This window comes from Ornithodoros turicata, chromosome 1 (assembly GCF_037126465.1).
Source record: "Ornithodoros turicata isolate Travis chromosome 1, ASM3712646v1, whole genome shotgun sequence".
Taxonomy (NCBI): domain Eukaryota; kingdom Metazoa; phylum Arthropoda; class Arachnida; order Ixodida; family Argasidae; genus Ornithodoros; species Ornithodoros turicata.
The window spans coordinates 3,832,922-3,846,140 of record NC_088201.1 but is presented as its reverse complement, the minus strand read 5'-3'; the positions used below and the strand labels follow the sequence as shown (position 1 = coordinate 3,846,140).

Sequence of the window (13,219 nt, the reverse complement as noted above, 5' to 3'; positions counted from 1 at the left end):
CGAAACGAAAGGAACACAACGAAAGGACTAACGTACACCAAGGAGGCGGAGAACGGAAAAACGGAAAAAAGGGTGAACCCTTTTTCCGTTTTTTGGTCCTCAAGTTCTTCTCCCCCTCCTTGGTACCTTATCCTTTCGTTGTGTTCCCCCTTTAACGTAGACAGACTTTTCGCCTCGCTGTCTCGTTATCTGCAAATAGAACGAGTTCAATTTTCGAGCTGCGTGTATTTCTAAACGATGGCTATACTCCCGACCCGAGAGATCTGCCTGCCGGCGTGGCGGCATGCTGCTTGAGGGATCGTATACGTCCTGGGCACACTCTTAAAAATGAACTTCACCTCATAGCACGCTCCTAGCCAACCATCATCTCGAGTGATATCGTTATCTGCCCTGATTTGTTGAAAACGGGAGGCGTACGCCTTTTCTGTGACAATTATGAACAGCATAAGTGTCACAAAAAGGCGTACGCCTCCCGTTTTCAACAAATCAGGCCAGATAACGATATCATTCGAGATGATGGTTGGCTAGGAGCGTGCTATGAGGTGAAGTTCATTTTTAAGAGTGCAGGCTTCACAGGCAACTGTGTCGACATCTTTCGAAAGCGTCTGAGGGGGGGGGGGGATCTATTTATTTTCACAGGAGAGGTCAGCCAGAAAGGACGGCTCGCTATTCCTTAATACATGATTCGTTAGAGCGTGGTCCTGCGGTAGTCCTGTGGTGCTGCGGTCCTGCGTCTGGGGAAAACAGAGGAAAACCACCCAGACAAGCACAGCCGGCGCCCAGATTCCAAACCGGATCAACCCTCCTTGTCTCGGCGTCGAATGCCATCATCGTATCCACTAAGCCACGGGAGCTGAACGGACCCCGAAATTCCCCGATGATTCCGGAGGAGTCCTGCCCGGGTCCCCTCCTCACGTCTCCTGGTGCTATAGCAACCATCGGACCTTGGGGTTAGCGGATCCCTGAAGAAGCTCCATTCCCGGCTGCCCCTCTCACTGGCCTTGCCTGCCACGGCATTACCGGTATATCGCTAGTTGCTGCGAACCTAAACAGCCCTAAAGAGAATCTCGCAGAATGTCCGTGACACCGGCCATAGACGTACATGGAGCTCGGAAATTAAATTCGTCCTAGTTGCTAATGCCACTGAAATGAAAGCAGAAAAGCAGACTCTGTGCCAAGTTTGACTATGGAAAAGTACCCGGACATCATCCTGCGTGCGTTACTTATAAATCTAGACTTTCTTTTGCAGCTTCGTAATTTTTCGCATTATAAGTAGTTGTAACGTGGCTTAAGTTTGCACCTCCATTCCATCGGTCTGTGATGCCTCGCACAAATTGCGCCTCTATTATCGACACAATGAAATGAAGCCACGATGTATAGTATAATCCCTCTATAACGGACACGTGTTCCCTGTAGGGACGTTGTGTACGGGTGACGTAAGCAGGACGGTACTGTCTGCCAGTGTAGTTACTCACAGTGAAGTACTCCAGACTACTACTATACGAGTACAACTTAAAAAGAGAAAAAGAACGAAGCGAAAGCAAGCATCCCAGAAAAACGCCGTCGTCTGCGCAAAGCAGACGACACGCTTTAGCGGACGATAAATATTTTGATTCTCGGTCTGCAAATATAGACGAGGCGCTAAATACAGAGATAACCTGCTGAAAATATTTGCTCGCGACTAAATTAGGTATGTCTATTCTTTTCACGGATTCCCTCACAAATTCTTTCAGGTCTATAAGTCGCATTTGAGAGTCTGTCTGCAGGGCAGTTTCCCTCTCTCTATCATTGGCCTCTCCCAAATAGGGGGTAACAACTCAGGGTTCTTCTGTGAAATCACGCCTTGTGAGCGGACTTGGTCACGTACTTTCTTCAAACCTTACCTTACAACTCCAAACTGCATCTCGGTGCAAGAAAGACTGTGTATGTTGAGTTCATTATACTTTGTTAATCTAACGTCGTTTAGTGTGACGAATTGTGTTGAGTAGTGTGTGTGTGTGTGTGTGCAGAACCGTAATCACACGTTGTTTGCTTATTACAGAGTCAGTCCGGGGCCCTAAAATTCCAACTTGCGTAATTGACTTAACGCTGACGAAAATAAGTACGTAAAGCGGAATTTCCATCAAATTCTACTGTCTTGTTGTATGTACCGCGAACGACGGGGGAGAAGAAATAGTTATAGTCCAACTTCCGGGAGTTCATTCTGGAAGGAAAGCTCAACCGGGGTTCGAACCTTCCAGTGTTTAGCTTAGCTTATGTGGCTCTTAAATTGGATGCATTCGAGGGGGCTGTCTTCACGGGGGGGGGGGGGGGGGTCTCAACATGCACCAATTGAATACAGCTACTATAAAAAGACTAATTGGGACTATAAAGCTAACCTAAGACTGATTAGACTAATTTTACTCTTTTACTACTTTGTTACTACTTTTAGACTATAGTTTGTACTCATTCCTGTGTGTCGGTCCAGGTACCTCGTCAGGCTCCGCGTTTTGGGTACCTGGGCCTCATTTCTGTATTTCTGGAAATGAAACAAAATAGAAAGAAAGAAAGAAATACTTAGCTAACTCTGCTAACTTACACATCTTAACTTACTCTACATCTAACTTACTCTACACTTACTCTACATCTAACTTACACTCTTAACTAACTTAGCTAACTAACATTGCTGCGAAATATATGTGAAACCGTGAATATAGGTGAAAATATTGCTTTTTAGGACAAAAGAAAGATCGTACCGGCTAATTCATTAATTAGGAACAATGAAAAAAATACAGTAGACAACCTCGTTCGCATAACGCGTCTTTTTTTTTTTCAATTTCGCGCACGTTATTACATCTCCAGTGACATAAAAATGACTTTTCCTCCTCCTCCGGAAGAATCACCATCCCCGCTTGGGAGAGCCATCAGACGGATGGACCAGATCATCTCAATCGACGATCTATTTCGATCTGAATGATCACTAAAGAGCATTCTAAGTAGAAGCGCTCGCAGAGGCTGGTCTCACGGATTTCCCGTGTTGACCCCGTTTCGCGGCCACCGTATAATTGATGGCTGCTCCTTCCTAAGAAGCTAACCTTGATATTGAAGCGCTCAGCTCTGATCCACATAAGGAAATATGGAGGTCTTACAGTGTTCTATAGACTTGTGACCAGTCTTGGGTAAGTTACTCCTAAAAAGTAACTGAGTTAAAGTTATAGTTACTTTCTTGGTTAAGTAACTAAGTTGCAGTTATAGTTACTTTCTTGGTCAAGTACACTCTTAAAAATGAACTTCACCGCATAGCACGCTCCTAGCCAACTATAACCTCGAATGATATCGTTATCTGCCCTGATTTGTTGGAAACGGGAGGCGTACGCCTTTGTGTGACACTTATGCTGTTCATAATTGTCACAAAAAAGGCGTACGCCTCCCGTTTTCCACAAATCAGGGCAGATAACGATATCATTCGAGGTTATGGTTGGCTAGGAGTGTGCTGTGCGGTGAAGTTCATTTTTAAGAGTGTAACTAGTTATACAGTGACTGAGAGAAAGTAACTTAGTTACATTACAGTTACTTTTTATAAAAATGACCATGAGAGGGTGATACAATTGTTAAGAACATACATATATTTACATTTACTTAAGTGCGATAAAAGTATTATTGCACTTAACCAGAAGCTGTATAAGTCAATATGGGGCTCTCCGACAGGGAAAAATACGACATGTGTACCTAAGTAAACATGGATCGACGTTTATTCGAGTAACTAGTTACATTTTGCAGTTACATTCACAAAAATAGTAACCAGTTACAGTTACAAGTTAAAAGTCTGCTTGTGACCTCGCGTCATTTAGTAAGTGGATAATATACCGAAGCTGTCTAAAATAGTTCATCCTTTGTCATTCTTGCCACGAAGCTTCGTTTTCTGCTTGAGTGGTCTATAAACCCTGAGGGACATCGCTTTCCTTGAGCTACACTCCACTGTCGTGACATTTATCACTCATGCGTGGCTCAGCGACGCCATTACTTGCGACACCACACCATGCTCCGCCCATACCACTGAGTGCATCCTATAATGACTTGTCAAGGATATCAGCTATACTACACTCTTAAAAATGAACTTCACCGCATAGCACGCTGCTAGCCAACCAACATCTCGAATGATATCGTTACCTGCCCTGATTTGTTGAAAACGGGGGGCGTACGTAGTTTTTGTGACAATTATGAACAGCATAAGTGTCACAAAAAAGGCGTACGCCCCCGTTTTCAACAAATCAGGGCAGATAACGATATCATTCGAGATAATGGTGCTATGCGGTGAAGTTCATTTTTAAGAGTGTAGACCGCTCACCGTATCTAAAATCATTGGACCCTAACCTAACAGGCCTACTGGATCGACTCTAGACTTCCTTCGTATCACTCATATTCAACTCATCCGCAGCGATCAAACATCCCATGAAAGATGATGAAAGATGAAAGTCACTGAAAAGGTTAGCCAGCTGTAGGACTCGAACCCACATCTTCTGGATTACCGGTCCAGGGCTCTACCAACTGTATGTGTTTGTCCTTTTTATGTTATTCCAGCCTCAGGACATCAGTTCTCTCATGTTAAACATCCCACGTTGTTTCTTGTTGTTCTGAGCTACGTGTACAGGGCAAATACAAGCCGAAAACTGCCCTTACCACATTGGCAATCTCCGGCGTCTAGAGATGCAAGATGCAACATCAACCACTAGTATTATTTCAACGCATATTTCGTACTCTCCCTTTGCACATGAAGGCACAGAACACATGAACACCAGCACGTGGAACAAGCGACAATATGGAGCGCATTTCATCATTCGCGCATGCGCGAACAACTGCTGAGCCTCTTCAGACGTAAAAAGTCGTGCGAGACATACACTGTAAACCGAAAAACACCCTTATGGGTGTAAATTGCGTGTCCTATAATTGACTCCTCTTTTTACACCGTATGGTCTGGAACACCCTTTTTAGAGGGTGTATCGTCTTTTGCACCCTTTATACACCTTTTTAGGAGGGTGTTTAACGATCTTACACCCTCCTAAAAGGGTGTTTAAAGGGTGCAAAAGAGGGCATTTTCAAAGAAAAGCGCCCTTTCCAGGGGTGATTTACACGGGATACACCCTCTAAAAAGGGTGTTCCAGACCATGTACGGTGTAAAAAGAGGTGTCAGTTATAGGACAAGCCATTTACACCCATAAGGGTGTTTTCCAGTTTACAGTGTAGAAACAACTATCACCACGATGACCGAGGAACGATGAAAAATTGGTATAGACGAAGACATGAACACAACTCACAACATGTATGAGTCAGGTAGAAGCAAATGTAAAAACTCCGAAAATAGATTCTCTTGGAAACTAGACGCACATTTTTTTTCTTACGTTTCCTGGTATTGACTTTCAATTTATTCGATTCTTTTTAATTAATTATTAACCGCTAATTGACTGTTTCATTATTTTTTGTTCGATTTTAGTTAGACGGTTTATATACTAAAAAAAGAAGAAAAAGCAGAGAGCACCTTTCGATTTTCCTCCGCTTGGAGATAAATTTAGTGCTGTCTCGGAAAAGCAGTTGGAAGAATGGTGGACGGTCGCCTTTGTTCTTGGCCTTCGACGCGAAACGTCACTTGAATGGAATCGAGTGGGAACTGCATTCAACTGCTCCCGGGAGCTTTGTGAGCTGTATATAATCACGACACTCCCCCATTTTGTGGGAAAGAAAAGCACCAAGTGGCGCCGCCAATTTCGAGTTGACGCACGTCGTCCACTTGAAAGGCTTGGATGTAGTTCGTTACCGGGACCACTGCGTTTTTGTAACCAAAGAAAATAACTATAGGTAAATGACACGTTTTTACCGGAAGCAGGAGCAAAGTAGGAACGCAGTGGTCCCCCCAGACCCCCCCACAAACACACAATCTGTAAAACCTAACTTAACCTAACCTCACTAAAGTGAGGTGATTTAGCCCAATTCTATTGCAAGTTTCGAATCCGTTAGGCCTAGCATTCCCGTGTTTCTCCTGTGCTAAAAGTGAATCAGATGGGGTTGTTGAAATGCCTAAAAAAAAACTTCTAGTCCACAGAATTTTATAATTCTTACATTTTTAGATTTAGTATATGAACTTCTTTCACTTCTATGCAATATTTACCTTTCAAACGCTTTCACAATTTTTTAAAAACGGGTGGTCCCGGTAACGAACTATACAGCCAAAGTAGGAAGGAGTTGCCTCAGGACAGAAGCCGCCGATATTTCGAACAGAGACTGTTCTTCTTCTGGGCACCGTCCTCATCATTGGCATGGTATTTAAAGGGTTAGGTGTGACGTGTTTAAAGGTTTCGCTGGATTTCTACCCATCTACAGCCAAAGTAGATGGGTAGAAATCCAGCGAACCGGTAGAGATGTAGGAAGGGAGTTGCCTCAGGACAGAAGCCGCCGATATTTCTAACAGAGACTGTTCTTCTTCTGGGCCCAGAAGAAGAACAGTCTCTGTTCGAAATATCGGCGGCTTCTGTCCTGAGGCAACTCCCTTCCTATACAGCCAAAGGCTTCACACCGAGAGAGCAACCCCGCCATTAAGACGGGGGTTCGAACCCGCACCCTTGGGACCACTTGGCGTCACCGACTGACCCGCCATTTTGCTTCAATTCGTTGTAATGTACAAACTATGCTGCAGTATAGAGCCACATCGAAGCCAACTTCTGACGAATACATACAAGTATATGCAGATCCTTTCCAGGAATGAACGAACGCCTAAAATTGTCATTAATTAAGTTCAACAAACCCGACAGATATGTTGCCAGCAGCCATATATAAGAGCTCTCAATTGAATATTGGCTCATCTATACTGCTGTACGTTCAGCTGGGCCTTTTTGCGCGGAATGCTTCGAAATTTTATTCGCGTTCGTTTTTAAGCTCATGCGACTTTAGAGATCGGACATTACAAGAACGAATACAGTGCACATGCGTGTTCCTCTCGGTTCGTTGTGGTCGTTTAACCACTTTCGGTGAAACTTCGGCAGTGCCATGTTTTTGCCACATGTTTCTCACAGTGAAGATGATACGAGCATTCCTCTGAAAGCTCCTGTCTGTTTTAAAGTATAACTTAGTCATGACTGGTTGACTTGTACAAAGACTTGAGCCGTACTTGTACACACTGGATACTAGGGTAGGAATCGAAAACCATGTGGACCAAAAGTTAATCGAGAAATATTTCTAGCTGGAACGGCGTTTGGCAACATGGAAATCGCTTCCTCAAAGGGCTTGGAACGAGATATAGAAGGAGCGTTACCGCAGCCAGGCAGTGACTATATGAGCGGTGTGCTACAGCTTCTGGGGAAAGTCTGCCACCTAGGGAAAACCTCGAACAGCCGGTGGTAGGGTTCGTACTCAGCACCAAGTCTTTGGTATCACCAACGAGTAGATGTTGTACCCACTGGCATGCGAAACACTATAGACTACACGTTCCCCCCTCTTTTTTTTTCTTTATCACATCACATCACATCACATCACATGACGCGTTCTCAAGATACGCCTTCGCGCCCTTTTTTTGAAACAGACCCCATCCCATCCCATCGTCATTAATGTAGTATATAGTTGTTGTTGTTGTTGAAACAGACCCGTTCATCTGTGTGTGTGTGAATGTGCATAGACACCAATGTGAATGCAGTGACGGATCTGGGGAGCAGTTTAAACGCTAACCCCCGTCTCTGTCCCTGAGCGAATGTGTGTCTTCTTGAGACACTGGTATGATAATGAGCGCGCAATCAGAGAGGGTCGATTTCCGGCACTCGGCCGCCGTCCTTGAGAGAGGAATTACTATATGGAGTGTGCTACAAGTAGTTCCTCTCTTTCGAACCCTCGTTACATGCGTAGGTTAGTCAGAACAGAAACGCACGCGAGGACCATATGCCGTGCCCCATCCCACCGACCAACTGACCAGGACACAACCCATCAATGCAATATACGATTCCGTTTTTAACCCTATATACCAGGGGCTGACTGGTCGTAGACCTTACCGGGGAGGTTCCGATTCGGAAAGACGGTAGCCCCACATTTGTTTTTTCCCGGAAAAACTTTTCGTCCCAGTCCGCCTAACTGAACCCTATACCACTTTAGACGCCGCCGAAATGCTTCGTTTCCACGCGATATAGCAACGTTGAGTAAAAACGCGGTTTCGAAAAGCCTCTCATCGAAGATGTGTCGCACGTACACCCATGAAAGCCTCTTAAAATTAGTGTGGTAATGCATGCGCGAGACTTTGGAAAGAAACCTATACACTGTAGAAAACGCGCGAAATTAATTTTTTAAAAAATGATCATCCTTTTGATCGTTCTTCGCCGAGAAGAAGTTTCAAAAAGATGGAACGATAGAATCGTTGCCTTACCTTGAGCAGATTCTTGCACGTGGCCATCGCCGCCTCTGGGAGAGGAGGCCTGGACCCACCGTCCGGGCTCCTCCTGTCGTCCTGGTCGTCGTCTCGTGCCATGAGCCGCACTATTTGAAAGACCACAGCTTGGGGTTTCAGCAGACTCAACGAGCCCGTGAGAAAGCCCTTGGTGAGGAGCGCCTCCAGTACCGGGAAGGACTCCGGCAGTCCTTCCAGAAACACTTCCACCGGCAGTTGGGCCAGAAGAGCGCCGAAGGGCCCCGGTTCCAGTCGTTCCACGAAAGCGGCCGCTTCTTGAAATTGAGCCCTCTCGCACAAGAGCAAGACGCGGCGTATGGCGAGACCCGGGTTGGCTTCATTCTCGTCCACGGGAAAGCTCTGGAGCCAGTGGGAGTTCTTCCACGTGAGCTTCTGGACGGCGCGCCGCCTCTGCGCCGCCGCCCGGTCGGGACGGATCCGCTTGCCGGACCAGGTGCAGTGGAGAGCCATGCGATCGTCTCGGCGTGGGCCGACGAGCTTTCTGTCGGAGCGCATCTTGGAAGATGCTGTTTGGGTCACTGGGCGACCGCCCTGACACACTGAGCCGGCCTCGTTTTTTCGAGGCGTCGGGCCTCGGGCGGTGGTCGGCTTGTTGTTGGACCGGAGATTAATTTTGGGGAGACGCTTCGTTATTGAGTGTCCACGCGTGTAAGATGAGCACTGTCCTAGAAAGAAAATCGCTTCGATGGAAACACTTGCCGGATGTGAAGTTGGGTTACGTACAAGAGAGGAAGCGGTGCTTTCCAAAGGGTGGGACGGTTTTAGTATCTAGCGTCACAAGTTGGAATGCCCTATACGAATGGGGTTAAACTCCACTTCAAGTCTCTATCTACCAGTGATGGTCAGAAGTTAACTACATGTAGTTAAACTACCTGATTGTAGAGTAGTTATCAACTACTTGCAGAAATTTAGTGGCAACTGCTAGTTAAACTACTATTTCGAGTAGTTAACTGCAGTAGTTAGGTTACTGCAGGCGCCAACTACATACTTCCGATTTTGCCGCAAGCTTTACGGCACGATTTATGCTTCCGGCTTTTACCTTGAGCTGCTTGTTTGATGAGAACGGAGGGCAGTTGTGCCGTGCATGTGTACTAAATCTTGACTTTTATCGCCGCTGCGTGATTCATATTTAGGTGTCCAAGAACACTATATAGAATGGGATTGGTGTTGATGGACAAAGTTAAGTAGTTATAGATGTAGTTAAAATACATTGCAGTAGTTAAAGAAGTAGTTTTAACTGCCTCCCCTGAAAAGTAGTTGAACTACTAGTTAAACTACTCCATCGCGAAGTAGTTAGTAGTTATAGTGAAACTACTGTAGACGTTTTTAGTGTCAATCACTGATATCTACATCATGTTTTTTTTTAATCATTTACAAATTTTCACAACGCATTCTTCTGTGTTTTCAGCGGGTATATCGTTGTATAGTTGCTTGCAGGAAGGAAGTGTGCGGATGACTGGGTATTTCCTGCTCCTATAGGCTTCGTGTTTGCGGGATTTATTTCCGACCGAATTCGAGGGCTGTTTGTCGGCACTTTGTTTTCTTTCTTTTTTTTTTTTTCTTTTTGACAACTCCGATGGAACTTTACAAGTATAGCGCCCCAAGTCGTTGCAGTATTTTACTGCAACGACTTGGGGCGACTTGCGGTATATAGCTGGTGCTCGAACCTATATATGCGGTATATATGCGAATATATATATGCGGTATATAGCTGTTGTACACGCTCGAACAACAAACAGAGAATTCAGACACCGCCGGGTCCCGTAATCTGTTGCGTGACGTATTTGTGCTTTAGCGTAAACGCAGATTATTCTGTCGGCGTTCGAAGCGAGCATGTGAGGAACTCACACCGTGATTCCGTGTTAGCGCGTGTCGCGGTCCCTGGGCCGACTTCTCTCTGCCCCTTGCCGCCTTTTGCCATTCATCTCTCGGTACATAATGTGTTGGTCATTTGTCCGATTTTGTTTAACTCGCTTCCTTCATCTCTTGATATTTTTTCATCATCACGTACATCATTTTGGCAGAATATCTTTTTTTTTTCCCTCATTTTTCGGAACTTTCATTTCTTTGATATTTTTGTCTGATAATTTCTCTTCTGTTGCCGTGGGATTGTATGAGTTTCTCACGTTACAATGCGCGTGTGCTCTTTTCTTGTTTTCAATTCAAGTCATGTACATTTTTTTTTCGTGTACAGTTTTTTTTATTGCATAGATAGTGTCTTGTGGTTAGTGCATATTGTCTGTATTCGCGTATTGTATTATCGTATTTATATGTATATTGTGTGTGTTTGTAGTGCAGTGTATTGTATTTGTGCGCGCCAACATTAGGGTCGTCATGACCGTTCTTGGGCACCAATAAACATTATTATTATTATTATTATTATTATTATTATTATTATTATTCCTTTGGAAGAGGAATAAGATATCGACTTCGTACATTAAAAAAAAAGATTCTTTTCTTGCGGGATTGCCCAAAAAGACCAGAGGGGTGAAAAAAGTGCCGATAAGCATCCCTCGAATTTGACCGGAAATAAATTCCGCGAACGCGGAACCCTAGTACTATATACTGAAGAATCAACGAACACCCACGCGTTGGGCACAGGGGCAGGAAATCCTGTCATCCGTATAATGTAAACATTCTTTTCCCTTCCTGCACGAGTTAGACACGAACTTCTTCGGCGGTACCCTCTGAAAACACAGCAGAACGCATTGAAGGTATATATACCCAAGATACAGTATATACCACATTTGTCAAGAACCGAGCATGAATGAGAAAGGCTGGGGAACCAGTATAGGTATAGCGGCAGCTGAGTAGCATAAGGACGTCCGCGTCTGCATCATCTGCATTCAATGATATCTTTGTATAGAGGGCTTCTAGAACCTCACGTGTTCACTGCCTGTTGAGCAGAGATTACAGGATGCAACCATACCTGGGTAAATTACTTCTAAAAGTGTAATTAAATTACATTACTCATTACTCCAGTTAGAATTAAATTAAATTACATTGCTCATTACTCCAGCTAGAATTTAATTAAATGATATTACTCATTAGTGCAATTGAAATGTAATCGAATTACGTCATAATTACTACGAAAAAGTAATGACATTACAGAGTGATTACTGCGAACTTAATCGTGGATGTGGAAATTAATTGTCAAACAACACTGTGTTGTAACAACAAGATATATTGAAATTCTGTGTAGAAGCAACTGACTTTCGAAGTGGCCGTTGTTAGGCTGCCCCTCTTATGAGCGACCGATGCAGACGATGGCAACACGGTGTTGTACTCACAGTCATCATCATCATCATCATCATCTTCATCGTAGAACTCGCCATTCGCCAACTCTCTTTCTGCCAAGTACCAAGACAGAACACACACTCGATTCTTTTGTAAAAAGTAACGAGTAATGTCATTAAAATTACTGCCCAGATGTAATTAAATTACATTACAAATTACATAATGTCAAAAGTAATGCATTACATTACAAATTACCAGAAAAAGTAATTCATTACTGTAATTTCATTACAGTAAGGTGCAGGGAGAAAGCTCAATATCATCAAAAATCACGGTAAATCGGAACGCGATCGGACGTTCCGTAAAAAAGTTGCAGCCAAAAGCGAAACCGAAACATCGATATCGAATTGACGTAGCAGACGACAGTACAAGGTTCCAGCTCACCTGCGCTTGAGCCTTTTTTTTTTTTCGCCGACAACATAAAAGCGTTTTTAATTTTCTTTTCTGCCTTTCTGAGCACCGAGCAGGTGTTCTTTTCACTGCCATTCGTGTATCAAGAAGGCTAAAATACTGCTTTTTATGCGCCTCAAAAACAGTTTTAATGCTACCTCCATTGCCTCGTCTATATCGTCTGCGTCGTCCCTCGAAAAAGGATATCATACGCCACGCTCTTTTGGTGAAATTCTTGGCAGAATGTTCACTTCCTTATGCGGTTATTCCTTCCTGACGATAACCTCGTTTCGCAAGTTCCGAGTTAATTTTGTAAGAAGTTCTCGAGCTAATCGGAGCAGACGTCGTCTCATATTTCAACTTTATTTAACCAACTTTTGCACACAGAGAGGCGCGTTACGGACGAGCGCACAGCGCATAAACATCCTTGTAAGAGATGGCACATTGTGTCAGTAACGCGCCGGCGTCGTCTTGTGAGGCAGAATCGTTGTGAGACTAGCGGTTGTGCCGTCTGAAAAGAGTTAGCGGTATTTTTTGGTATTTCTGGAATGCGAAGGTATACGAGAGTAATTTTGTCCTTCCGTTTTTTTTTTTTTGTGTGTGTTCTTTTTAAATGGAGGTTTCTGGATCTAGTTAGATAATGATTATTCATTATTAGTTTATGTGTCCGAAAAGTACTTCTTAACACAACAAGTTTTAACACGAATAAATTCAAAATTAGAGAAGTGCGACGTAATTATAGAGTATCAATAGAGTATTCCGGATCCGGAATACACTTCAAGTGTCAGCTTCTAGCAGCAGTATACTTCAAAGCTCATACTCTCGGACTAGCGCATGGAAGTACGCGCCAGTACTAACTGTTGAAGTTGTACGAACGACCCCATTTGCTTGGCTACTGCCAAATACAAAAAACAAAGCAATATTATTTTGTTATGACATATTACTTTAGCTATAGGGCTTGAGTACCACATGCATGAAGAAGACTGAGAGACACGGACTGGGGGGGGGGGGGGGGGTTCGTGTCTCTCGGTCTTCTTCGTGGATCTACACCAGCTAGCCAGCACCCTTTCCCTTGTTTCATTGAGTACCACACCCACAAAGCCGTGTGGGTACCAC

The 13,219-nt window shown here is 44.1% G+C and overlaps 1 protein-coding gene across 1 annotated transcript in view; it reads right to left on the bottom strand.

The window, feature by feature from the left end:
* Nucleotides 1-8,914, bottom strand: part of LOC135379202 (uncharacterized) — a 44,776-nt gene extending 35,862 nt beyond the window's left edge. Inside the window, exon 1 of the mRNA XM_064612444.1 lies at nucleotides 8,378-8,914. Coding sequence (XP_064468514.1) covers nucleotides 8,378-8,914 — 537 coding nt within the window. The remainder of the gene's footprint in view (nucleotides 1-8,377) is intronic.
* Between the last annotated feature and the right edge of the window lie 4,305 nt (nucleotides 8,915-13,219).